The 26,984-nt window shown below is 33.5% G+C and overlaps 2 protein-coding genes across 3 annotated transcripts; one reads left to right on the forward strand and one right to left on the reverse strand.

The window, feature by feature from the left end:
• On the reverse strand, positions 1-3,445 carry LOC143581223 (AMSH-like ubiquitin thioesterase 2). Its single transcript, XM_077064046.1, has 7 exons — positions 2,882-3,445; positions 2,298-2,387; positions 1,891-1,953; positions 1,721-1,795; positions 957-1,019; positions 799-851; positions 1-680 (listed from the first exon to the last, which is right to left on the reverse strand). Exons 1-7 carry the CDS (start codon positions 3,170-3,172, stop codon positions 503-505), a joined length of 813 nt encoding a protein of 270 aa, XP_076920161.1. The 5' UTR covers positions 3,173-3,445; the 3' UTR covers positions 1-502.
• A 6,501-nt stretch (positions 3,446-9,946) lies between these two features.
• On the forward strand, positions 9,947-26,199 carry LOC143581219 (carbonic anhydrase 2-like). 2 transcript variants are annotated; one of them, XM_077064044.1, is made up of 9 exons: positions 9,947-10,026; positions 14,565-14,644; positions 15,877-16,017; positions 17,170-17,218; positions 17,960-18,076; positions 18,849-18,902; positions 21,414-21,499; positions 24,708-24,813; positions 25,807-26,199. In XM_077064044.1, the coding sequence occupies exons 1-9, from the start codon at positions 9,973-9,975 to the stop codon at positions 25,966-25,968; spliced, it is 849 nt and encodes a 282-aa protein (XP_076920159.1). In that variant the 5' UTR covers positions 9,947-9,972; the 3' UTR covers positions 25,969-26,199. The 2 variants fall into 2 exon arrangements, with proteins under 2 accessions (XP_076920159.1, XP_076920160.1); XM_077064045.1 differs by lacking the exon at positions 9,947-10,026 and adding an exon at positions 13,548-13,622.
• The last annotated feature ends 785 nt before the right edge of the window (positions 26,200-26,984 follow it).

Raw genomic sequence — 26,984 nt, forward strand, 5'->3', positions numbered from 1 at the left:
AAATGTGTTGAACCGGCCAGTTGCATGGGTCGGTTTGGGTGGTCTTTCGGCTCAAACTGAACCAAAAATCGAAAATCCGAGCAAGACAATCAACCCAACCGACTTTGACACAAAAATAAAGGTTACTTGTTTTGACAGACCATTATGGATGAAATTACAAATTATACCCAACTTTATTCCATAATAAGATAAACCACAACATAACATCTTAAACCAACAAAAACCATACACATCAGAAAAATAATACATCCCGTCTCGTTATGAGAGTGGTTTCGACCTGCGGGCCCCTCAACGTGATGATGCAAACCCCACACATTTTCGCTTTTTTTATTCATTCATAAACGAATACAAGCGGATCGGTGTACGGTGTACCAATGTTAATATGATAATGTTAATGTTGTAATTTCACTGGAGCAGTGTTAAAAAATGCATGCCCTCAATACCCTTTCGAGTTGATTTTAAGTTGTTGAGGTAATTTTTCTCTCAAAACGCTCCAAGATTTTTACTCGCGTAAATCACATATTTCTAACCTTAGATTAGGGTTAAGATATATACTTGTACAGTCTTCATAAATAGAAGTTCCATTGACAGGTTCTTTGTGTGTGTGAAATCCTGTTTCTTGGCACTCCCTCAAAATATTCATTCCATACGGCTCGGATAACCGAAAAAACCCAAAACTCCTAAAATGCAATAATTTCAATAAATAAAAAAAACTAACTGGTATTGCTTTTTTAAACAACTTATCTGATTATTGTGTGCGTGTGTGTGTATTTTTTTTTTAAATAATACCGGGCCTACCTTGATGTATCCGTGGGAGCCATCACAATGGCAACCGCCTCAGGTACCATCACCTGGAAATAGTTAAAAAGACAAATAAATTAATTTTAGTTTAAAATCTGAATTTTAAAATTAGTACTTAAAATTTTAAAAATTGTAAATAGTTATATGAATTTTACCTGATAAGAATATTGAGTATGCAGATCAACTGATGACATAAAACAACTTTGGGAAGGATGTGTCTGAAGATCAATAAAGAAAAAAATGTCATACAATTTATGAACATCAATAAACAATTTTAATAATGTAACCTTTTCGAGTGGCGTGATTTAGCAGGCTGTAGGCCTGTAAACGAACCGAACGTTTGGTGAACTGTTCGTGAACCGTTCGGTGGAAGTTCGTTTATGTACGAACGAACATGAACAAAAATTTTCTGTTCGTTTAATTAAACGAACGAACATGAACACATGTTTCATTCGTTCATTTATGTTCGTGAACGTTCGTATATATTCGTTTATGTTTCTTTGTGTTCATTCATGATCGTTTGTGTTCATTTAAGTAGGTTCATATACGTTTTGTTCAATTATGTTCGTGAATTGTACCTTTAGATTTATAAAAAAAAAGAACACGAAAATGTTCATTTTTTAAACAAATGAACATGAACACCAAATATTTGTTCGATTAAGTGTTTGCGTTCGTGTTCGTGTTCGTTTAAATTTAAATGAACGAACACGAACATACCCTTGTTCGCATTCATTCGGTTCGTTTACAGGCCTAGCAGGCTGTAAGCAAATTTCTAACACACATTGGTTGACTTTCAACCCGTTTGACCCCTTTCACTTTTAGTTATGTGTTTATTTTTATGTTTTACCCTTTTGACCCATTAGAGATAAAATATAACACAAATAGACCCACTGATAGATAATCGGGTCAAAAGACGTACGTGGATCCATCCAACAGGGAAGAGAGATTGTTCATTTTGAATGGCAAATATCTCCTCTTCATGAACAGCCTGACACTATTTTAATGAACGAAAAAGGATTAAAGATCTTGAACAGAAGACATAGAACAAAATAAAAACACCTAAAAGAAAAGAAACAAACATTGACTTACAGAGCTGGAAGTTGAATCTTGTTTTGGTATTATAAGAGTTGTCACATAATAGGTTCCTTCTTTCTGGAGGCAAAATAAAAAAAAAATTAAACCACATATGTATTGAAACAACTTTTACGCCACCTAAGAATATGTATTCATTTATACCGCCTGGCTCAAAACATGCTAGAATATAATTTAACATAAAAAACACACTAGTTTTTTCACATCAAATCGTTGCTTACTGATAGCTCAATGCAATGGCATTATTGCCTTTGTTAACCTTTCAAGGGCATATACGTCATTAGGCATGTTTTTTGCCAGATTGGTGTAAACAAAACTGAATTAATACTTGAGTTGGATATTACTAGGTAAATACATAATAATATTCAGTGGCCAGCATTAATAATCAAGAGCATATATCTTACCAGAAAAGCACCAAGCACGCCACATGTCTCCAGATCCTTGCTTGTGTTGTCTACGGCAAGATCAAGAAATCCATCTAGCAACTGTGTTGACTGAAAAAAAAATTAACTTCAATAAGATAAATGATTTTGTTGAATTCGACAGCGAATGCGTGGCAGAGTGCAAGTGGAAAATTTTAGAGGTGGCATTTTTTATCCATTTTCTTACAAATTAGTATGCTTGGATTATATTTCATCTCATCTCTAACATGTCAAAAAGATTTAAGCTGAAAACGAAATGTGTTTAACCGCATGTGTATAACTGATGCACAAAACCTCCTAAATCATCTTATTATAAAAAGGTCGATTACTATTGAAATATTATAACTTTTGAAATGATACACAAACTAATTATAGTAGTTTCGAAACATAATGTTGACCCGAATCCACTTTGACCGTTACCCGACCAGCTCATTTTGCCACCTGTAATTAATTAGATCACTTGGTCATATGGTTTAGAACAGCATGTTTAATCACAGTTTGTTGCCATTGTTGCATTCGCAGTACAGTAAGGTAAATCAAAAGAGAGAAAAACATTTAAATCTTACTATGTGCACATCTTTAAGACCATTAGATGCTGTCGATCCATCAACTAAAGATTTTGAATTTCTATTCTCGAAACTTGGACTTGTGATCCGTGAAACCTCTGAACCATGCGGGTCCTTGTGTATGCATGATATTATGGGAGAAGGATATGAGTGAGTAACTTTGCACAAAGTTGGCTGCATTAAACCTGTTTTATTCGTTAAAGTGTCACCTTTAAGTACCAAATGAGAATCTTGGATGCATGAGCCAATGCCACTTCTCTGCAAACAAGAATAGAATTTAGAAATAGACATTTTTGCAAACACGAATACATGTTAAATATTTTTAAGGCGTAGGAGGTGTTCAGTCAGTTGGATAGGTCCAAATAAAACCAAATAGGTGGAAATTCAGGTTTTGGTTGGTAAAAAACGGGAATCGAACAGTCCAAACTAACTCAAAAACCGAACAGAACTGAACCAAATTACAGTTCAGTTGGATCAGTTTTACTATTCGGCATTGGTCAAGATAATCCAATCTGGATAACAATTATAGGGTAATATTGCATCAAGTATTTTGGGACTCCGCTGGTATTACTTGTTAGTAGAAAATAAATAAGGGTGATTATCGGGGTATATGTATAATGTATTATTAATACACACACATACACATTAAATTTAAATAAGCATGTGTACACGAAAAATAAACAAAATACAAATTACTTTTCCGTTCTTACAACAGTTATGTAACCGATCCAAAACCCAAGTAATAATTTGAGTTTGGTCCAAATTGATACATCAAATATTCAAACCATTTGGTCTAACCCATACGTATTCATATGTAAAACTGGTCGGAAAATCAGTTTAATTATTCTGTTTTAGTTTTAGATTGGGATCTTGTAACTTTGAAGGTGCTGCTAAAGATCCGCAACAAAGAAATCAATTAAAAATGCAGCAATAAAAATAAAGAACATGTGAGAAAGCTGAATGAATTTAATGGGTTCATGAAACCAGATTCAGAAAGAATAACAAAGTTTAAATATTTTGATTATAAAAGGTTCACAAAGTCAAAAGACATTTTGATTATAAAAGGTTCATAAAGTTAAAGACAGTCCGAGTAACAGGTTAATGTTATATTTACATCAGGATCAATTAAGCAACTTTTGAAGAATGTAAGTGATAAACGACACAGACTTTGATGCGTCAAATATGGGACCAAAGTTTAGGAAAATGTATGCAGGAAAGAAGATCGAAAACACACTTTACAAAAAAAATGATGAGTGGTTTATAGTTTCTAACAGCCATTGGGTCTCATATTATTTACCCTAGAAATCTTGATAAAGGGTACATGGAGATCCCAAATAAAACACACTTCCTTCTTTCAAGAAATTATAAAATTTCTAGTGGAACTATATTTCACACAAGGGCCTACATTAAGTTATTGCTAAAGCAGCTCAATAACTAAGCTTCCAAAGTAAGCATAAGCAAGCATATAGTGATATATAGTGATATAGACATATCATTTCATACTTAGATGATCTTATATAGGAATAGACTAATAAACTACAAAAATCATTTGCTTCTGGAACAAATATCAAGATATTTTTATCAAACCCCTCAAATTCATCAATATTTATGCAGCTGAAAAGAATGTCAAGTATTTGTACTTGGAGGAAGGACTTGCATATTTGAAGAGCTTTAAATTTACACTTACACACGTCACTTATTTACGAATTGTAAATCAGGCAGTTCTGAGTGTTTCGGATTGCTTCTCTAAGTCTTATTTGATTATCTGTTAGTAAAATAAGCACTAAGTAGTCTAAACTTCTTATTGAAACTAACTAGTTGGAGTAAGGGATTTTGGAACTCTTTGCTAGAACTGATTATCCGCATTGCAGTTTGTACTGCAATAAGGTAACTTTGAGAGTGTTTGCCTGTATAGATTGCTTATTCAATTATTTGTCTGATTACTTTTGAGTGATATAAGCAACTTTTAACAACCGGTTTGACGCTGCATACTCCAAACTGCTAATTTCAACAACCAAAAAGCAGATATGAAGTTGTATTAATCAAGTAATCCTAACAATATAATCAAAAATAAAAACAGAGTTGCAAAGAACTGCTTGATAAGTAATCCTGACAGAATAATCAGATCTAACACCCTAACTTCACTTGTTTGATTCCAGTTCTTAATGTTTGCAATAATCACTTTGAACAGGCATTGCTTAAGTTTGGCTTCCAAGCAGAGGTGCAAACGAGCCAAGCCCGAGCTCGAGCTTGGCCCGTTTAAAGCTTATTTTCTAAAGCTTGAGCTTGGCTCGTGCGTCGATTTTTCAAGCTCAAGCTCGGCTCATTTTGACTTATGAGAGCTCAAGCTCGGCTCATTTGGAGCTTTTTTTTTCTAAAGCTAGAGCACGGCTCATGAGTCGGTTTTTCAAGCTCGAGCTCGGCTCATTTTGACTTACGAGAGCTCGAGCTCCAACTCGTTTTGAGCTTTTTTTCTAAAGCTCGAGCACGGCTCATGAGTCGGTTTTTCAAGCTCGAGCTCGGCTCATTTTGACTTACGAGAGCTCAAGCTTGACTCATTTTGAGCTTTTTTTTTTCTAAATCTCGAGCACGACTCATGAATCTGTTTTTCAAGCTCGAGTTCGGATCATTTTGACTCACGAGAACTCGAGCTAGAGCTTGGCTCGTTTCAAGTTTTTTTTTCCTAAAGCTTGAGTTCGGCTCATTTATTATTTATTAATTAATTTATATAATTATCTATATATTTTTAAAAAAACCTTAAACGAGCCACAACTCAACTCGAGCTCGGTTCTGAAGTGTGAAATTAATACATAGAACTTCTCAAGAGTTAAAACTTAAATTTACACTAGGCTCACTAAGGAGCTTTTCATCGATCCGATCTCGAGTAGCTTAAGAGCAGCTCGGCTCGGCCGATACATGGATCGCATAACGGAACTTAGCACACGTATCATTTTCCTAGCATCATAACTATCGCAAACACGAACATGAAACCCTAACAAAATATTATTATACACAACTTATTAAAATTTAAAACTATAAGCACAAAACTTAACTCCATAAACAGCATATAATATCATGTTATTATTATAAACCCTTAAGTTTTGGGATAAAATATGAATTTACGTCAGCAACTTGTTGATTGAAAATTGTGCTTATGGAGGGAGGTTAACAGAAGGCGAACGTTGCAGAGAAAGCGAGGAATAATATTACTATCGTTTTGGACAATTACAACTGCGATTATTATTATTGAGAGTGCAACTTGTAGTTGAATTGATGCATCACGTAATTATGAAATGAAAGGAAAGGAGTGTGTGCGTGTGTCTGTAGTCCCCTCTTATTATTATTATTATTATTATTATTATTATTATTATTATTATTATTATTATTATTATTATTATTCGGGTGGGCATCAACCACAAAATACTATTCCCACCCGCCACGCATCATTGTCTATAGACTCTATACGGGAAGTGTTTCAAAATTTCCACCGATTAAATTTGAGCTAGTCGGTTAATTAATCAGTCAACAGTCAATTCTGGTCAAAATCGTGATTAGTTGGACTTAGTTGCCATTTTCTGACGAGGTTCCGGCCAAAATTGATGGTTACGGATGAGATTTCGGCCAAGTTCAATGGTTTCAAATGAGATTACACATTCCGGCCAAAATGTATATGTGTATATATAAAAACTGAAAATAACATTTAACGTGTGTTTATATATAAAACTGAAAATTATACATTAAAGGTCAATCTGATTGATCCTGATTAATCGTTACCTACCGCCCGGCTAGCGACTGACGATTACTACAACACTTGATACTAGAGCTCAAGTTTAGCTCGTTTTGACGAATGAGAGCTCAATTTGTTATTTTAAAGCTCGAACTCGGCTCATAAGTCATTTATCAAGCTCAAGTTTGGCTCCGAGATATTTTTCAAACATAGGCTTAGCTTGTTTATTATTATTTATTACATATTTTATTAAATTTATATGGTTTGAGGAAACCTTAACGACCCTAAGCTCGGTTCGAGATCGGTTGTGTAATATTAAGTTAATACATAGAGGTACAAAAGAATTAAAAGCTAAAGCTTAAACTAGGCTCGACGAGGCTTAACAGTCTTCTCATACAATATTCAAGCTAAAAAACTAAACGAGATTTTTTGTAAGCTCGGGCTCGATAAAGTTTGGCTCATTTCGAGCATTTTATTCAATCTTGAGTAGCATGAGAGTGGCTCGACTCATTTGCACCTCTAATGGTCGAGTATTTGTTTAGTTATTTACCAAGCACCCCCCTTTGTTGGAGGCAAGCATGATATACAAAGATGTTATATATGTCGTATAAGAAAATAAGGTTTAGATAAATTCGTATCACATGTGAAGTATGTTATACGGCTCGTGTGATATAAGATGACTTTAATTAACACATCTGACAGTAGAGTGTGATTGTGTTACACATAAATTATACAATCAACATGATTTGTGGGTGTATGTATAGTAAGGCATTTTATATTTAAGATTATCCGATTTTAATCGAATTTTTAAAATATTAGCAGTCAATTAGTTTCAAAAATTTATGACATGGATAAAAGTCCTATTTACTTTACAACAAAACGTCACACATAAGGGCTAATTTAGTTTGGGCAACCCCATTACACTAATTAAACTTTTTATTTTTTCATTTAAATTTTAGTTCCTCATAGCGCATTACTTAAAGAATTTGTTAGTTAACGGGTTCCTGTCTACATGACATTGATGCGAAGTTTTAACTAGCACTTTCTACTTAGCCCACAACACATATAAGTATACTGCGTTCATATTTTCGTAAGAAAAACCAGTTATTTCCTCCTCTTTTTATTATTTACTATAATTCATTGTTGTGAATAAACTCTTTAATAAAATGTATAGTCATTATCACAATTTAAATACAAAATGTTGTCGGGATTTTGGGTTTTATGGACACTATCTTGGCCCAAATGTATGTGTGGATGTATGGAGCAAATTTGTAAATGTGTAACATAGAGATTCTCTCATCTCAAGAAGATAACACATTTAGAAGCCTAGGTGAACTCACCTATCACTTTCTTTATCCAAATTGTCTTCACTCCTTAAAACATACCACTTGAGTTTGAATTTGTATACTCATTATCAAGAAATATAATTATTAACTAATTACCAAAAACAAAATATGTACAACATGTATTGCATAATGTACAACTTGCTATAACATTCTTGTCCTTGTATTTTATAAATATTCAATGTCATCACCATTTGCTTTGTTTCCCCCCATTTTAAACCTCATATCCCAATGAAGCACTTTTCTTGGAGGAATTGCACATTGGCTTCATTTTAAGTAACAACTCATTTCTAAGGTATTTTATCTCTTTTACATGAACTATAGGTTTAAGTTATTGATATATATTTTGTTTTTAACTTAATTTATACGGTATGAACAGTGTTTTACTTATTTTTAATTTACTTTATGCGGTAAAAAGGGCGTTGTAAATAATTTTTTATTTGTTTTCAATGGTGTATTCATTGCTAGTCTTGATACATGTCTCAATGGACTACTAGAAACGTCAATAAGAGACTCATCGTTAAATTGTAATATGTTTTTATGGTTAAAAAATGTTGCATGTCACCTTTTTTTCGGACAAGACGGATGCTACAATAACCTTTATAATGGTTTTTTATATGAAAAAAGTAAGATTTAAGTATAGTTGTATTATGGTGTTATAATATAATATTTGTTTATTTGGAGTTCTTGTATAAAAGCTAGCACAATGACATACATATTCATAGATTATGGATGAGATATCATTATATGTTGATGTTCTAAATGAATATAGTAGTATAACGTACGAGTGTTTGTATATAATACAAGAGATACTTAAGCTATAGGTATGTATTGTTATCTTATTTCAATAACAGAGAAGTCTTTCATATATTGATGTTCTACACTTTAAAATCATTTCATATTCACACTTACGTTTATTAGAATTTTAGAAATTCATTGAGACCATGTTGATACCAATATTGCAAGATTTGTTGGTGTCAGTGGCGGATCCAGGAATTTTTTTCAGGTGGTGCACAACTTTTAGATGATTCAATTTCATAGAATCGGGTATAAAAAATTCCGGGTCGGTTTGAGGTTCGGGTCGGTTAGATGGTTCGGGCAAAGTTCATTACATAATAAAAATACAATAATAAATTCCGGGTCCGTTTGAGGTTCGGGCCGGTTAGAAACCATATTAACACAATTAACCTTACCTCAACAAAAAACATCCACCAACACCACCACTCTTATCTTTCCAACTATTTTAACACCCAACACCGACAACCATGATTTGAAACATATTATTCGTGACCACAAGCCATTAAAACTAAATTTAACAAATAACCTAACAATTAAGTAGTTAGCAATCAAGAATAATTAACAAGTCAAGAACAATTAATATTTAACAAATGAATGCAAACTTACCTTCAAAGTGGGAGGATTCGAGCAATCGAGCTTCGAGGAAGAGTAGAAGACAGGAGGAGAGGAAGGCAGGAGGTTGGAGAACGGCCTGAAAAGCTGCGGTGGTGGTCGGGGAACGGCCGACGGGGACGAGGGGACAGGGGAGATAGCAGGCGCCATTGTGTTTAGTGTCGGTGTGTTTTATTTTTTGACTAATAAAACCCTAAATGGGTTGTGCAGTAGTTAGTAAAAAGGAAGAGTTCAAGAAAAAAAGTTCAAAAATTATATGGAAATCCGGAATTGAACTTGTGACCTTCAAGTTACAAAACTTGCACCTTACCAGCCGGCCAAGCGTTTCAAATGTTTTTAAGGTGGTTCCTTCCTAATTTATAAGGTGGTTCCTCTAATGTTTTATATATACAAATACACTATTATTTCGAAACTCGGGTGGTTCCGGGGAACCACCCATTTCTACTATAGATCCGCCCCTGGTTGGTGTTTTATAGCATTGTGATATGCTAAAGAAAAATTATAAATATGTGTATTTTTGAAGACCCGTAAAATCATATTCAAGATAATAATAGTTTGTTTTCTTAATATTTTTGTGATTTATACCAGGTCTGAAACATCGAGGATAATAGATGGCTGGGAAATTTAAGAATTGCATCACACTATGTTGTGTCAAGAAGCCATTGGTAAGAATTTTATATGATAAGTTCTTTTATAAAATTATAATACTTGTCATTTAAAAGTAGAAATGTTGTATACTTATCAAAATTCAACCATTTTTAAGTAACACGTATACACGATTCAAATTAAGCAAATAAATAAAAACAAATATTAAATGAATATAAAAAACATTTCAGTTTTTCGCATATTTACTTTTGAAAGCTAGTCCCTTGGTGGTCAGATGAGCCACAAAACGTTGCAACATTTGGTTAATTAATTACTAAATCAGTTATAAGACAAAAGATAAAGTCAATTAAAATCAATAATTATGCTCTCTCTTATTTGATTAATTAATATTTTTCTTAAATAATTTTGACAAAAGGAAGCTAAAAGATATCAACCAAAATTAATCTGACTAGCATTATAATACGTAGTTAACAGAAAAGATAATTTTGATTTAGAAATTTATTAGTCATTAAAATGAAATACGTTATTTCTTTATACGAATAAAGTGCAATAATTAAATGTTTATAAATCAAAATGATATTTTTCTCATAATTATTAATTTGTAAATAAAGTCAATGGCTATTCGATAAGCATTTCTATAAGTGGCATATAAGATGACTTTTAAATGAATTGAATGGACAACTATAAGGATACGAGTCACACATGTAACTTTTGTTATTATTAAATATGTGACATAACATAACTGATATTTTGGCCCGTGTCTTTCTAATTTAATTATTATTATATATTTTTATTATTTTTACTTTTTATGTTTTGGTTTTAAGTTTTTAACCATGGGTGATGCTAAGAAAGATCCAATATAAACAAGACGATAGGGTTATGTAACCGGATTCGTTTCAAATTGTGTTCGGATCAAAAGGGTTCAAGAATAGAAAAAAGATATCAATTGACTTAAGTCATAACATATTATGTGATGGCGAGGCCATGATCGTAACTATAGTGTCGGCCACGATGGTGGTGGAGATGGCATTGACAATGGTGATAGTAAGGTGATCAAGGCCGGCTCAGAGAAAGAAAAAAATGTGTTGGGCTGAATGCGAAATTTTTTTTGAGTCTTAAGGAGTATTTATTTTGTTGGGTTTAAAATTTTTAATTTTTATATTAGTTTACTTGGTTATAATTTGGGTTGTGTAAAAAACTTTTGTACAAAAATAGGATTGAGTTTAAACATTAAAATATACATATTGTATTTAAGAAAAATACATATATTTTTTTTAAAAAGAAAATTCGAGCATAATGGGGTGTCGGGCCTATGTCGTCGACCACCCTGACACCCCCAAGGGCCGGCCCTGAAGGTGATGGTACCCAATAGGTTGTGGTGAAAATGGTTACTTCCAGTCTAACATGTTTTTCAATAAGAGATTGTTTTCTTAACAATGAATTGTGAGACAATACACAACCATTTTGTACCTAAAAGCAATACTAGATGCCCAAATAGTTGGTTTTGTGTTACTATGAGTCTCTAAATGTATTTTTTTTTTGGGTGGGGGGTGGGGTGGGGGGGTGGAATTAGGTTGTCTTTGTTGGTCATCATCGGTCATAGTTTGTTAAAACGCATAAAGTTTAACTAAAAATGGATTAGAATAAGCAGAAAAGCACAACACCTAGGACAATGATATCTAATCTCCATCACCGTCGTCACTTTCAACGCCACCACTAGCGCCATCTCCACCTATTAGTTGTCAGCATCATCACATTTGTTACCACCACCAACACCAACACCAGCTTATGTGTATGTGTATGTGTATGTGTATGTGTATGTGTATGTGTATGTGTATGTGTATGTGTATGTGTATGTGTATGTGTATGTGTATGTGTATGTGTATGTAAGTAGGTATGCATGTATATATGTTGGAAAAACTAGTTTTCATTTCAAACTATAGTGATTGTGTTTTAACATGAAATTGATGAATTTATTAAACTTAGCATAATACTTTCAATGTAACAATCCTAATGGGTTGAGGTGTTACATTTAACCTTTGTTCATGTTTATATTAGTTTTCCTAGTATAGACCCATCTTTATATTAGTTTTCCTACTATATCTTACCATAAAACCTTGTTTAGACCGACCATTTTTGTCTTTTAGACTTACGTAAGAATATAGGAACAAGTGAGGCGTAAGCATCTTCTATTGAATCACATATATCCTTCATATTTTTTCAAGATATTATTTAACATGTATCTTCTCCGTTAAAAACTTCCTATATATATGTAGCCGAAATGCAAGGCCTAGTGATGGCGTTTAGTTTATTCTATTATATCATATCGTATCATAGTAAGAGAAAGAGCCCCCGAAGTACCTAAAAGCATATGTGCTTACAACTTAATGTTACGTTTATTAAATAGACAATTATTAAACACTGGTTCCTGTTATTTTTTTCTTTTGTCAAAACAGAAAATAGAATCGAATTCAAGATGGTGAAATTGAATTATAATTTGATTCGTTTTAGTTTCAAACCGAAAACCTGCATTTAAAAAAAAGACAAATGTTATTTATATGGATTTCAGGTACCTTAGTTCGGATTTCTCAATTTTGTAATGGAACAATTTTTTGTGGATTTACAAATAGGAAAATCATTAGCCCAATACATGTGATTAAAGTCCTAGGTTTTAAACTAATTGAGCTTCAAATGATTGAAAACATTTCGGTTCAATAGGTTTAAAACCGAATATTTTATAGATTAAACATTTTTAGCTAGGGGTGAGCATAATCTGAGTAAGACCCGCAAGACCAGTGAGACTAGGGATGAGCAAAATCGGGACCGGTACCGATCGGTACCGGTACCGGTACCGAAATCGGACGGTACCAAATCGGTACCAAAGTTTTAAGTTTCGGGATCGGTACGGTACCGGTATTTCCCGATTTTTTACCTCCGGTACCGGTATAATCCCGGTACCGTCTCGGTACCGGTACCGAACCGAATATTTCGGTACCGGTACCAAGAATTACGGATTTTCGGGATCGGGACCGGTCGGTACCGGTCCGGTACCATGCTCATCCCTAAGTGAGACTCTAGCCAATCGGACCCGGTTATATTACAATAGATCCGGTTTCCAGGTCCTTAGAATACCATTAGTCGGGTTTGGGTAGGACCCATTTGTTCCTATAAGGGTGAGCATAAGCCGAGTAAGACTCACGAGACCCAAACCAATCAGACCCAATTATTTAAAAAATGATCAGTTCCTAGGTCCATCTCTAATATTACGAGTAAGACCCGTTTACTCACCCAATTTATTATCTTTAACAAATAAATATAGAAATTATAAAAACCTTTTCTCAATGATACAAAGGTATGAACACCAAAATTCCCTTAAAACAAACCTCACCCCACATCACCCCAACCGAAGACATAAATAATAATAATAAATTATACCCTCTGGCATCATCCATCATCCATGACCAGTCTGGATTGGGTCCTATTTTCCAAAACATAATAAAAAAATAATTAATTTCCAAAATTTGTGTAAAACTCTTAACCATGGTTAATTTAACCTTGTTGCTATAAATAGGGGTAGCCCCCACACTCAAAACTATAATACCAATTTCCTCTTAATCAGCAGCTGATTTTGCATCCAATTTTCACACCAACAAAGGTTTATATTATCACTTGCTTAATTAACTTATTCATCATCCATTCATACTGTTTCATATTGTCATATTATTTAATCTTGTTATTAAAATTCTAAAAATATTTATAAAATCATATTAGTTTGAATTTACTCATCATTCATTGTTATTCATTGTTTAGCTTCTCGACTTCAGTTTCGTCTCGAGTTTTTTTTTTCCTGTTAATTGTAACTGAATATGCTGTTACACTGTGGAATTCGAGTAAATTTGTATCTGATTTGTAATCGTCCAACTAACAGCTAATCATCATTAACTTCATCGATTCATTGATTTGATATATAATCGAAAGTGTTTTACGCGCTATTTATAACATAATTCAATCGAATTTGCTGTTATTCATGACAATTTGTATCCTATCCGGTTTATGACAGTCAACTATCAGCTAATGATCGAGATATGCTCGTTATTTCGGTCCGAAACATGTGATTATGAATCTGATTTGATATGTAGATGCATGAAGTATGATCGACGCGTTAATTATAACATAATTTGATCGAATTCGCTGTTACGCTGTGGAATAATTTGAGTAAATTTGTAGTAGCCGGTTTGTAACCGTCAAACTAACTATCAGCTAATCATCATTAACTTCATCGATTCATATTATTTGATCAATTCGATCGAATTTGATCTCACTCTTCGGATTTCGTGAAATAAAACTCATAAGATGAGCAAATTTTCACGAAATCCGGAGAGTAAAACTCATAAGAAGTTGAAACGGAAACTAGAACCTAAACGTTATACTGATCATTTATTGTTTAGGTTCTAGTTTCCGTTTCATGATTTATTTTTATTCGATTTTCAAGCGTTCATTGATCGAGATATATTCGGTATTTAGCTTCTATTGTTCAGTGATCGATATATATTGTTGATTATTTCAGTCTGAAACATATTATTATTATTATTATTAGGTTGCAGAAGAAGAGATGGCGAGTAACGGAAAGCCGATTAACATCGATGACGCGATTAACGGATTGAAGAAGCTTTTGAGGTAAAATTGTTTATGAATATACGGTTCAGTACGGCCTGAATCATCACCGGCCGGTTAATTGGATGGATCATAATTGTCATTTTCATAAATAGTAATAATATTGGATTAATAATATTAATATTAATATTAATATTAATATTATTATTATTATTATTTTTTACCGTTCAAAAAAAATTAATGGGATAAAACGCTTTGATTTTTCACCATACACCTGTCAATAGCCTAGTCGTCATCTTGCAGGCCCCTTATCCCTAATTTTATGGCAATATTTAAGGTGTTAAAGGAATTGTTTTGATTTATAAAAATACAAATTTGGTTTGTTTCGAGCTTCATTTTTAAAGCTCGAGTTCAAAACGTGAGTCGTTTTTTAAGGTCTGATTTGGTTAATTTATTATTTATTAATATTAGTATATGTTTATGTAAATGTCAAATTATTTTTATGTATTTTAAGATAAAACTTTGAAAGAGTCTGAGCTTAACTTACTTCAAGCTTTTTTAATAAAGCTCGAGTTCAACTCATGAATCGGTTTTTCAAATGCGGGTTGAACTCGCTTATTATTGGTTAATTATTTTGTATTTATATACGTGTTAAATTATTTTTATGTATTAAGAGAAAATTTTGAAGGGACCTAAGCTTGGCTCGAGCTTATGTAGCAACTTAAACAAGCTAAAGTTAATGAGAAAATCCCCGAAAATGTCCATATCCATAACTTTATGAGAAAATCCTACCAATCAATGTCAAGAGATTGCCTATTTGACCAAAAGATTTCCAAAATGTCCATCTTATAACACAACATGTTTTTAATGTCCCGTTTTTTTAAACAAGGTATATCGTGTCATGTGTCACATAAACCGTCTATTCGGCGATATCTGTTGTGAGACAGTGTTATTATATTGTGAGGTCCGATAGTAAATATTGTGAGACGAAGGTATTATTTGTGACATCCGTCAGTATTTATTGTGAGATCCGACGGTATTGTATGTGAAGCCTCGACGATATTTAGTGAGGTCAGGTAAAAAAAATTGGTTTAAAAAACCATTGATTCCTATTTAAACCGTCAGGTTCAACGTTTTAGGATAGACAATTTGATCAAACGGACAATCTCTTGACTTTAAGTGGTAAAACATATATTTTTAGGATTTTTTTTCTCTTTCTAATTTTATTGCATTTTAACGTTTCCTTTAACGCAATTATTGTCACGCTAACGTCGTTAAATTTAACCGTTTTGCAGTGAGAAAGACGACCTCCACGCCGTTGCAGCCGCAAAGATCAAACAGCTCACCGCGGAGCTAGAAGGAGCGAATGCTGATGAGTTTAACCCAGTGGAGAGAATCAAGGATGGTTTTGCACGGTTTAAAAAAGAGAAATACGAGTACGTTTGTCTGCTGTACCTTTTAAGAATAATAATATTAAGGAGTACTAAATCATTACTACTCATTTCTGAACATATTTTCTATAGTGGACAGATTGTACTGGCTGCCACTTTTTGGAACACAATATTATTATTAATTGATTCCATTTTGTCACCTTTCTTTACCTTAAGACATTAATTTCATTATTGTATATTATACTGTTGAACACCTGATAAGAAGCAAATTATTAAACTGTTGAACAGTTTCAGATTACAAATAAAAATAAGAATAAAAATAAATAAACAATTAATTAATTATAATAAGTCATCATCCACCAGCCATTTTATTTTATTTATTCAAAAAATTTTAGACTTTTCTATTAGTTAGGTGAAATGCCAGCCACATACTCACAAAAGGGCATAGGGTGATATTTTTTCTCCTTTATCATGCTTTGACTTGTCTTTTTTTCTTTTTATTTATCTATTTTTTTCAGTTAAAAATAGTGTAAACACAATCTCTTAAATGAATTAGGTTTTCATTATAAGACGGTTTTGTCTATGATGGTTTAACTAAAAAATTAAAAAGGTGACTGTTGCAATAATGTTTAAGTAGGTATTGGACTTTAAATAACTTTTTTTTCTAAAACACATAATGTTTAATTTAAAGTACAAGTAACTTTTAACTTCTTTTAATAAAATTGTGAGCGGGTGGTTTGAGTATTTGGAAAAAGATGTGACCCCTCAACCCATGCTCTTGCGCCGTTACCAACTTAGATCCCATAGGGGCTTGTGCTCTTGGCGTTGACGATGAAATAATTAGCCGGCGTTAAAACTTAAATGAAGAGGGCGCCAGCCTACTAAATTGAGTTTAAATGGTGGTTTGCATGCATATTACATGGCTAAGATTATTTTTATTGTTAATGTTAACTTGAATTCCTTGATATGTTTTAAGTTAGAATTTGATTGTGGTTTCTTTACTTGTTAGGTAAGTCATGGTTGATGGTCCCATCATATGTTTAACAGGATCATTAGATCTATACTAATTTATATACATTAAAAGTGTTTTAGTTTGATCTTTAATGATCTAGAAAAGGACTTATCCCAAAAGAAATATATACCCTTAGTCCCTTACCTATCACTTGACATTAATGCTTCTTTTTTGTGTGTGTGCAGAACAAACCCCACTTTGTATGGTGAGCTTGCTAAAGGCCAAAGCCCCAAGGTCACCTCTTTTTTCAATTATTATCAACACTAGTTATAGTTTTAGTTGTTTCACATTATTTACATTTATCTTTTTATATCATATATATATAAAGTAAATGATTTTGAGAAAAGTGCACAAAAAGCTAACAAATTGTATAAAAAGTGTTTATGTGAGATACATATAATTAACTTTTGATCTAGTTACTAAAAAAGGACAGATACTTTAAAACTATATGTGTGAGAATGACTGCTTGCATATTTCATTGAGTTTACTAATTACTTGTATCAAATTTAATTTTACTCAATAAACATAAAAATTGAAGTTTGTTCTAAATTGAACTAAAAGGATTGATTACTTTAAATGTAAAATTATTTACATGAATCTCTTACTTTTTATCATGTCCCACTTTATTTATAAATTTATGTTTAAAAGTATTTAAAGTGTTAAATGTATAAAACTTGTTTTATTCTCAATTGTTTCTTTCTTTTTTTAATTCATATATTTTTTCCTCATACCTATTAAAAAACTACCAGTTCTTTTTTTTAACACATGTGAATATTGCACATAAAAAATAGTTAAATGATACTGAAAAGTGAAAACATGCCTATCATATTATTTACCTCCATTATTTATAATACAGTATAACTTAGCTTATCAATGGAAGAGATTAATACAGATGAAATCTAACATAAAATTTTTTACATGGGACAATGTACACTACATCCATGTTCTTAATTTCTTGGTTTAACTATAACACAGTTTTTGGTATTCGCTTGCGCGGACTCTCGAGTTTGCCCATCACACATCCTGGATTTTCAACCTGGTGAAGCCTTTGTGGTTAGAAACATTGCTAACATGGTTCCTCCTTATGACACGGTGATCTCTCAAAACTTTACAATTAATTAATTATCTTGATTTTACATATAGATCTAGCTAACTGATCAATACTATATTCATTTCTAGAATACTTGATTAATTAATATAGTTTTTTTTCTCTCTAAGAAGTCAAACCCATAAGCATCTTTCAATCATAAATTCATAATTGCTAACATGTTGTCCAGCACATGGTCAAACTATATACACATAAGGATACATTATATAATGTTGAAATGCTATAAACTAGGGGTTTGAGAGTGCATAAACTAAAACCGAACAAACTGAAAAAACCAAAGTACCAAACTGAAACAAAAATCGACGGTTTGGTTTATTTATTTATTAAGACTGAACTTACGGTTAGGTAAATAAAAACTGAACGAGTTTATGGATTTTCATTTTATATTTTATTATAAGTAATTTATAAAAATATATTAAATATGTAACTCCGGTATTTTTTTCCCCAAATGTATAAAATCAATTAGTTATTAATCAACAAATTGATTTAGGTTGAAAAAGCCCAAAAAAAAATATTTGACCCAAAAATTTTTAAGCTCAAATGACAAAAGCGAAAAACTAGAACCGAAACCGAAAGATTTTCAAAACCGACCCAAATTGAGCACACCCCTACTATATAACCCATAGATTCCTATGTATAGAAACTAATGATTAAACTTATTAAGCAAGTGGTTGCTTTGAATAATAGTTATCTTGGATCAATAATTGTGGGACTAGTTATTACTTTAGTTGACTTATCAAAATACCTTTTGTGCAGATTAAACACTCTGGAGCAGGTGCGGCCATTGAATATGCAGTACTGCACTTAAAGGTGAATATTAAAAAACTTTTAAAGCAGTGATTTTTGTCGTCTAAATCTAAATAATGGGGTGATTGGCTTTACTTAAAAAAATAAATAAATAATAACCACCTCTGAAAAAGAGAGAGATTTTCTCTAGTGTCATCTTTAGAAAGAAAAAAAAGGTTTCTCTAGTGGAATAGTGGCAACCGTCCACCTATCACTTTACAAATTCCATAACTCTTTATGAGTCACATATATTGGAATATGCTCATCATGGAGTTTAAGAAGATTCTCTTAAGTCAAAATGAAATTATGGGTACAAGGGTATCTAAATTCATCATATCTCATTATCATGTCTCTTTTATTTTTGAATATAAGACATCTAGACATGATTTTTTTTAGTCAAAGAGGAGGGGCATCTAGACATTCATTTAATTATTATATAAGTTTTGTTTTTTATTTTGTTCATCTAATATTTGTTTACTTTTTTTTTAAATTATGAGTATACCTAACAAGCATCTTTTAAAATATTAGCTTATTATTTGAGAAAATAAAACTTTACCTTTTTATTTCATAAAAAGCCTTATTGATGCATTAATATTATAACTTCTATGATAAAAGAATAACTTTAAAAAAAGTAAGCTATTTAAAACAACATTTAACCATATTATAAAACCTCTACTTTTTATATACATGTAAATATATGTAATAGATGAAATAAAAATTATAAGGCAATAGCATATTAGCATATTCCATCTTTTCATTTTCACATATTTTGTAAAGAGAAAAAGAATGTGTTAGGCTAAGGGTGTGGGGGGCTTTAATGTGGGCTTTAATGGGGGCTCCAACTAATAATATTGTGACGTGTGACAGAGAGAGAAACTGGATAAGGGGGGTGTTGGAGCCCCCGTTGGAGCCCCTGGCCCTGGTGTGGAGGGGCTCCAGCAGGGGCTCCAGTGAATTTTTTTTTTATTTTTTTATAAATATATTCAAACAACGTATTATTTAAAAAAAACTCATAAATTATTAAAAAAAACACACATTAATAAAAAAAACACATTAATATCTAAAAATAAAATAAAAATTAAAGTACTAAAAAAAACATTCTTGTAGCTTCACAAGAGTGGCTTCCTTCTCATCCGATGATCACGGAGTGGCTTTCCGTTTCGTCCTCGGAGTCGAAGCCGGTCCCGACCCGTCCGTTGCAACTTGTTTTTTCCGGTGGACGCGTCTTTTTGGTCCCGTAGCTTCACTGTGTGATTCTTGTGTCTCTGGAACAACAAATTTAGGAGACGGTTGTGTGTTGGATGGTTGAAAGCCGGATGATTCTTGCGGCTCCGAATAAAACATCGGTTGGTGCGGTGACGACCATAAATCATCGTCAAGATAATCTGAATCAAGGTTTGGGAACCAATTTCCAGCCATTTTTTTAAAAAAAAGTTAAGAAGATGAATTGATTTTGGGTGAAGGTTTGAAGTTTTGGTATAAAAATGGGTGAAATGGGGTATAATTATATAGGAAAAATATTTTTTTTTTGGTTTGTTCGGCTCCCAACGGTCAAAAAACCATCAAAAGTTGTGCAGCCCTCTCTCTTCTCCCGCTAACCGGCTCACGCCTGCATTGTTTTTCACGCTAGCGCCCCGTTAGCGCCCCCGCTAGCGCCCTGGTTGTGTGGTGTTAGCGCCTGGGGGCGCGAGCGGAGGGGCTCTAGCGCCCCCGTTGAAGCCCCACACCCCTCAGCCTTACCTTGCCTTAAACGGTTTACCTTTGCAATAATTCAGTGGGGCCCATTTCTTTACTTATCCTTTTCTAATCCAATAACTTTTCTCCTTATTTTTTTAATAAAAAAAATTCATGGGCCAATTAAAGAAAGAGATGTGTTATTCATCCACCCTTTATAGGGTGTATATAGAGATAATATGTGTGTTAAGACCTTGTGTAGTCGTAAAGCTTCACATCAAGGGGTTATGCGCCACGTGACGTCCAGTCAGAGTTATGATTTTGTACAAAAAACAAGTGTAGTCATAAAGCCTCCATAACTTGGAGGGGGGCAGTGTTTCCAGAGTTATACACTTGTTTTTTGTTGACATTATCCGCGTTGTATCTAAAACGCACAAAAAAAAAATTCAACATAACGCGGGGGGGCGGTGTACCCCGCGTTTTCACAAAACGTTGGCCAACAACGTGACCACTACACCTGGTCTAAAAGGGTGTGTGAATATCCAAAAAGGGAGTGTGAATAACCATTACCTAAAGGTATTAGTGATCCTAGCAATTGGGAGGTAAATCAATATTCAATTACTAGTTTTAATTCTTTTATATTTCTAAATATTCTTTTACCCTAATATAGCTATGACTTAAATAATATTGGTATTTTGTCTGCGTTTGTCTCTGTTTGTTTTTGGTGAACTGAACTGGCGTATGTTCTTGGGTTTGCTAGCTTCTTGCTAGTGTTCTTTTTATTATATTTGTTGGTCATTCATAATAATAATAATAATAATAATAATAATAATAATAATATTATTGGTATTGTGCTTTCAGGTGGAGAATATTGTAGTCATTGGACACAGCTGTTGTGGTGGGATTAAAGGACTCATGTCCATACCAGATGATGGAACCACTGCTAGGTAACTTGTCACTTTATTATTTTGCATACAAATATTTTTCAACCAATTAAAATATCCAAAAAATAGATCATATCGTCGTCGAAAGGTATTACATATATATTCATATTTCCGTTACAGGACGTCATATAGATCGTTTTGTTAGTAGTAGTTGTCATTTCAAATATATGTTTATTGACAACAAATAACACTATAACCGTATAATGTTTATAGATCATACCGTGAAAAGATATTATAATATCCATATTTTCGTTATAGAATGTCATATTTATCATTTAGCTAGTAGTAGCTATCATTTCAAAAAGAGATGTTTATTGACAATAGATAACACTATAATAGTATAAATATTTATAGATCATACCATTGAAAGACATTATAGTATTCATATTTTCGTTATAGAATGTCATATAGATCATTTAGTTAGTAGTAGCTATCATTTCAAAAAAAGATGTTCATTGACAACTGATAACAATATAATATTAATAGATCATGCCATTGACTGATTAACGTGTATTATCGTATTCATATTTTCGTTATAGAATGTCATGTAGATCATTTAGACTGAGGGGTGTGGGGGCTTTAACGGGGGCTTCAGCAGAGCCAAGAACCAATAATATTATGACGTGTGACAGAGAGAGAAACTGGATAAGGGGGGTGTTGGAGCCCCTGGCCCCTGGTGTGGAGGGGCTCCAGCGAAATTTTTTTTTTATTTTTTTTATAAATATATTCAAATAACATATTATTAAAAAAACACATAAAATATTAAAAAAAACACACATTAATATCTAAAATTCAAATTACAAAAAAAAACATACTAAAAGTTAAACAAACAATAATACTTAATAATAACACTAATCTAATACAAGATCATCGGGTCGCATCGCCCACAAATGTTCAACCAACTCATGTCGAAGATTCCCGTGTGTCTCACGGCTCTTGATATTTGCTATGTTATGAAGTCTTTGTTGTTCACTGATTGTGGACGGTTGTGGCGGAATGTCACCTTGGTAGTTTTGGCAGATAGCTTTGCCCTCGTCTTCTAACGTCATGTTGTGTAGGATCAGACACGTGTAGACGACGTCCATTATCCTCTCCCGAGTCCAATAACGTATCGGGTTCGCCAGCACATAATATTGTTTTTTCAGAACTCCAAAAGCTCTTTCAATATCTTTTCTAGCAGACTCTTGCTTCTTCGTAAAATAATTCCGTTTATCGGCGATTGGATCTGTAAAAGCTTGAACTAACAAAGCCCATTCGTTGTAAATACCATCGACCAGATAGTACCCGTACTTGAAGAGTTCTCCATTTGCAACAAAAGCTTGAGGTGGTTCAACCCCGTCGATAAGGTCGTTGATCAAATGTGACTGATCGATAACATTAAGGTCGTTATTTGACCCAGCAACACCAAAAAAAACATGCCAAAACCAAAGATCCTGTGACACCGCCGCCTCAAGTATAAGGGTCGGCCCTTCATGATCACCACGGTGGAACTGACCTCGCCAGGCCGTTGGACACATAGCCCATCCAACATGCGTACAATCGAGGCTACCTAGCATCCCAGGAAAACCATGTTTTTCTGCGTGCACCTCATATATGCGTTGGATGTCATACATTGTAGGTTTACGCATATATCTCCGAGAGTAAATCGATATGACTCCTACGTATATAAATACGATATAAGTATATATATATCTATAGTTATAGGCATTAAAATAATCTATAAACATATAATATATATTAAAAAATGTAATAAATATTTAATAAAAACTAAAATCAATGTTTTTTACCTTGGCAGAAAATGAAGGGATTCACGTGCAACCCTTTTCAACATCTGTAAATACTCATCCAAAGCGTCCGACGAAATGCCGTACGCTAATTGACGGATAGCAGCCGTGCATTTTTGAAGAGAGGTAAAACCGAGGAGACCCCTAGCATCCTTCCTTTGTTGAAAAAAGGGATACCGTGCCTCTAAATCACTTGCTATACGCATGAACAATTGTCTGCTCATTCGGAAACGAGTTCGAAAATCCGACTCCTCGTATACCGGTTGAGGGCTAAAATAATGCCTAATCAAAGTATCGTTAGCACCCGATCGATCACGATCACGAGGTGGTGCTCTAACTCTCGGGACTCTAGGTTGCTGGGCTTGATTTGCAAAAGATCCACCACGGTTGCGGTCAAAACTCCCCCTACATGAAGAAGCAAATCATCCTCTTCGGAGGAGTCGGAATCAGACGAGTACCACGACATTTTTTTTTGTGTTAATTTTGAAAGGATTTTAGGAGGAAAGGTGTATAATTGTGAAATGGAGTATATTTTATAAAGGTATATATTAAAAGTTTAAGAAAAAATATATATTTTTTTTAATTTAATATGAGCCCAACGGCTCTTTTTGAAAGCCTAGATAACTTTCTCTCTCTCTTCTCCCGCTAACCAGCTCACGCCTGCCTTGTTTTTCCCGTTAGCGCCCCCGCTAGCGCCCTGGTGGTGTGGTGTTAGCGCCTGGGGGCGCGAGCGGAGGGGCTCTAACGCCCCCGTTGAAGCCCCCACACCCCTCAGTCTTAGTAGTAGCTATCATTTCAAAAAGATGTTTATTGACAACAAATAACAATATAACAGTATAATATTAATAGATCATGCCATTGACTAACTGATGGGTATTATAGTATTCATATTTTCGTTATAAAATGTCATGTAGATCATTTAGTTAGTAGTAACTATCATTTCAAAAAAAGGTATGTTTATTGACAACAGATAACAACGTAACAGTATAATATTAATAGATCATGCCATTGACTGATTGACGAGTATTATAGTATTCATATTTTCGTTATAGAATGTCATATAGATCATGTAGTTAGTAGTAGTTATCATTTCAAATAGATGTTAATATGTTATTATTGACAACAACTAACAGTATAATATTTATTTATTGTTTGAGGAAATAAACTTGATCTTTAAGTATATGAAACAAATAATCAAGATTTTCCTTTATTATTATTATTATTATTATTATTATGACTGACACGCATTACCAGCTCAATATGATGAAAAGCTAAATAAAAACCATTAGATTTGCATACTTTTACTTTAGTCATACATATTGTATGTTTAGACTACAAAAAGGAAATTAATATATTCTTGAACTTGCTTAACTTAAACTAATACAAAGTACAAACTAACAGTTTTGTGTTGCATATTGAATGGGCAGTGATTTCATAGAACAATGGGTTAAAATCGGTTTGCCGGCTAAGAGCAAAGTGAAAGCAGATTGCAGCGATTTGGAGTACTCGGAGCTTTGCACCAAGTGTGAGAAGGTATTTACACACCAACTTACCAAACTTTGTATAAATTAAACCATAAAAAGAGCATATAAGTACACCAAACAGCAACATAATGTGTAAGTTTGGTAACGGGTCAAGTTGTGTTTGGGTCAAAGTGATTTGCTTTAAAGAAACATCAATTTGGTTCGGTCTAAAACGGGTCATACCAAAATGGGCCCATCTTGAAACGGGTTGTTTTATGGCGGGTAGTAGCTTCGTAATAATTTTGGTCAAATGGGTTCTGACCACAATGGGCTCACCTTGAAATGAGTCGTTTTGGAAAAAAAATTATCAAAACGGGCTGTAACGAAAATGGGCTCGTCTTGAAGTAGGTCAGTTTAGAACGGGAAAATTTACACTATTGCGCAGAAAAACAGGGCCCCGGCCGCCCCTGGCCCTAAATAAGCTTCACCAATAGGCTAAGGTCGGCCCCGCAAGTATCCTTTTGCCATTTTTTTCAAATTATTAACAATAACTATATATGTCAGGGCACTATGGGTGCAAACAAGCCGAGCTGCGCGCGAGCTACTCGAGATCGACTCGTTTAAAAGCTCGATCGAGCCGAGCTTAATTGAGCCCGAGCCCGAGCTTGAGCTTAAAAGTAAGCTTGTTTAATAAACGAACCCGAGCCCGAGCTTCACAATCGAGCTCGAGCCAGCTCGCGAGCCTAAACGAGCCTTTCATTTATATAATTTTTTAAAATATATACTTAATAACTATTAATTAATATGTATAATGTTATGAAAACATAAATATAAATAACTAAATAATATATATTATTTTATGCATAAATTTATAATAGAAAAAATATACAAAAATAATTATAATTAAATAAAAAATAATTAATTAATAATAAACGAGCCGAGCCCGAGTCGAGCTTGAGCCTAATCGAGGTCGGGCTCGGCTCGTTTGCGCCCCTAATCAGGCTCATATCCTTTTAGAATATGAATGTGTGACCACCTTTAATGTATTGTGCAACAAACACAGGAGGCTGTGAATGTATCTCTAGGGAACCTATTAACATACCCCTTTGTGAGAGAAGCTGTGGTGAACAAAAAGCTTTCACTAAAGGGTGGACATTATGACTTTGTGAATGGATCTTTTGACCTTTGGAATCTTGACTTTGGCATCTCATCATCTCTCATATAAATGAATGGATTCTCACACTCTTCATCAACAACACTTGTTTACATCTTTACAATAACTATAGAGGTTTAAAAAAAACTTAATTTAAGTCTTGGGTTGCATCAAGTTTGTAAAGTTTTGAGTATGTTTTCTGTTTATGTGGTTTCAGTTTGGGTGTATTTATCTTTTTGTTACGAATAACGTTGCTTTATGTGTAACTTGTTTTGATCGGAGTACTTTACCGATATACATGTAATTCCCTTAAAGAGTTTTATATAATATGCTTACAGTTTTTGGTATATTTCTGTTTATGTGTTTTCGTTTTGGGTGTATCTATCTTTTCGGTACGAATAACGTTGCTTTATGTGTAACTTGTTTTGATCGGAGTACTTTACCGATATGTTTGTAATTCCCTTAAAGAAAGTTTTATGTCAATATATGCTTACAGTTTTTGATATTTTCTATTTATCTGTTTTCATTTTGGTTGTATCTATCTTTGTTACGAATAATGTTGCTTTTATGTATAACTTTCGATATTTTGATCAGAGTACTTTACTCACATGTAATTCTCAAAAGAAAGAGTTATATAAATATGCTTACACCTATTATCTTTCTTTGTAAAGTTTTGGGTATGTTTCTGTTTGTTGTATCCATCTTTTGTAAAGGATCCAAACCCGACCCGGGTGTTGCCAATACCCGGTCATACCCGAACCCAACTCCATTGCAAAACCGGGTATTTGAAAAACCCGATTTGTGCACCCCTACACTCAAATGCCAATTGTTGAGGTGGTTTGGGCTCTAGACCGGGTTCACATAGGTTCGGCCCATATGTATTGGCCCATTCCCCGTAACACCTTCTAAGGTTTTAACGTTAAAACTATTTTGCCATACATTATTCTCGTATGAACACTAACCTAAGTACCTAACTGTCGGAGGATGTCCGGATACTCTAACCGCACGTCCCATTTTAGCAAGTTTCTTTATGTGTTTATAGTAAGATCCAAACTCGAGACTACAAAGATGACTCAAACCCGGTTTCA

The sequence above is a fragment of the Bidens hawaiensis genome, unplaced genomic scaffold (genome assembly GCF_021521415.1).
Source record: "Bidens hawaiensis isolate Kalapana, Puna unplaced genomic scaffold, B.hawaiensis_p1.1 tig00030835_1, whole genome shotgun sequence".
Lineage (NCBI taxonomy): Eukaryota > Viridiplantae > Streptophyta > Magnoliopsida > Asterales > Asteraceae > Bidens > Bidens hawaiensis.

Bases quoted from the DNA above. Each gene is read 5' to 3' on its own strand.
- LOC143581223 (XM_077064046.1), bottom strand. From the start codon at position 3,172: ATGTCTATTTCTAAATTCTATTCTTGTTTGCAGAGAAGTGGCATTGGC. The intron at 2,388-2,881 runs GTAAGATTTAAA...TTTTTTTTTCAG, and splicing joins GTCTTAAAGATGTGCACATA to TCAACACAGTTGCTAGATGG. The intron at 681-798 runs GTAGGCCCGGTA...ATTGCATTTTAG, and splicing joins GCTCCCACGGATACATCAAG to GAGTTTTGGGTTTTTTCGGT.
- LOC143581219 (XM_077064044.1), top strand. From the start codon at position 9,973: ATGGCTGGGAAATTTAAGAATTGCATCACACTATGTTGTGTCAAGAAG. The intron at 14,645-15,876 runs GTAAAATTGTTT...ACCGTTTTGCAG, and splicing joins GGATTGAAGAAGCTTTTGAG to TGAGAAAGACGACCTCCACG. The intron at 16,018-17,169 runs GTACGTTTGTCT...GTGTGTGTGCAG, and splicing joins TTTAAAAAAGAGAAATACGA to AACAAACCCCACTTTGTATG.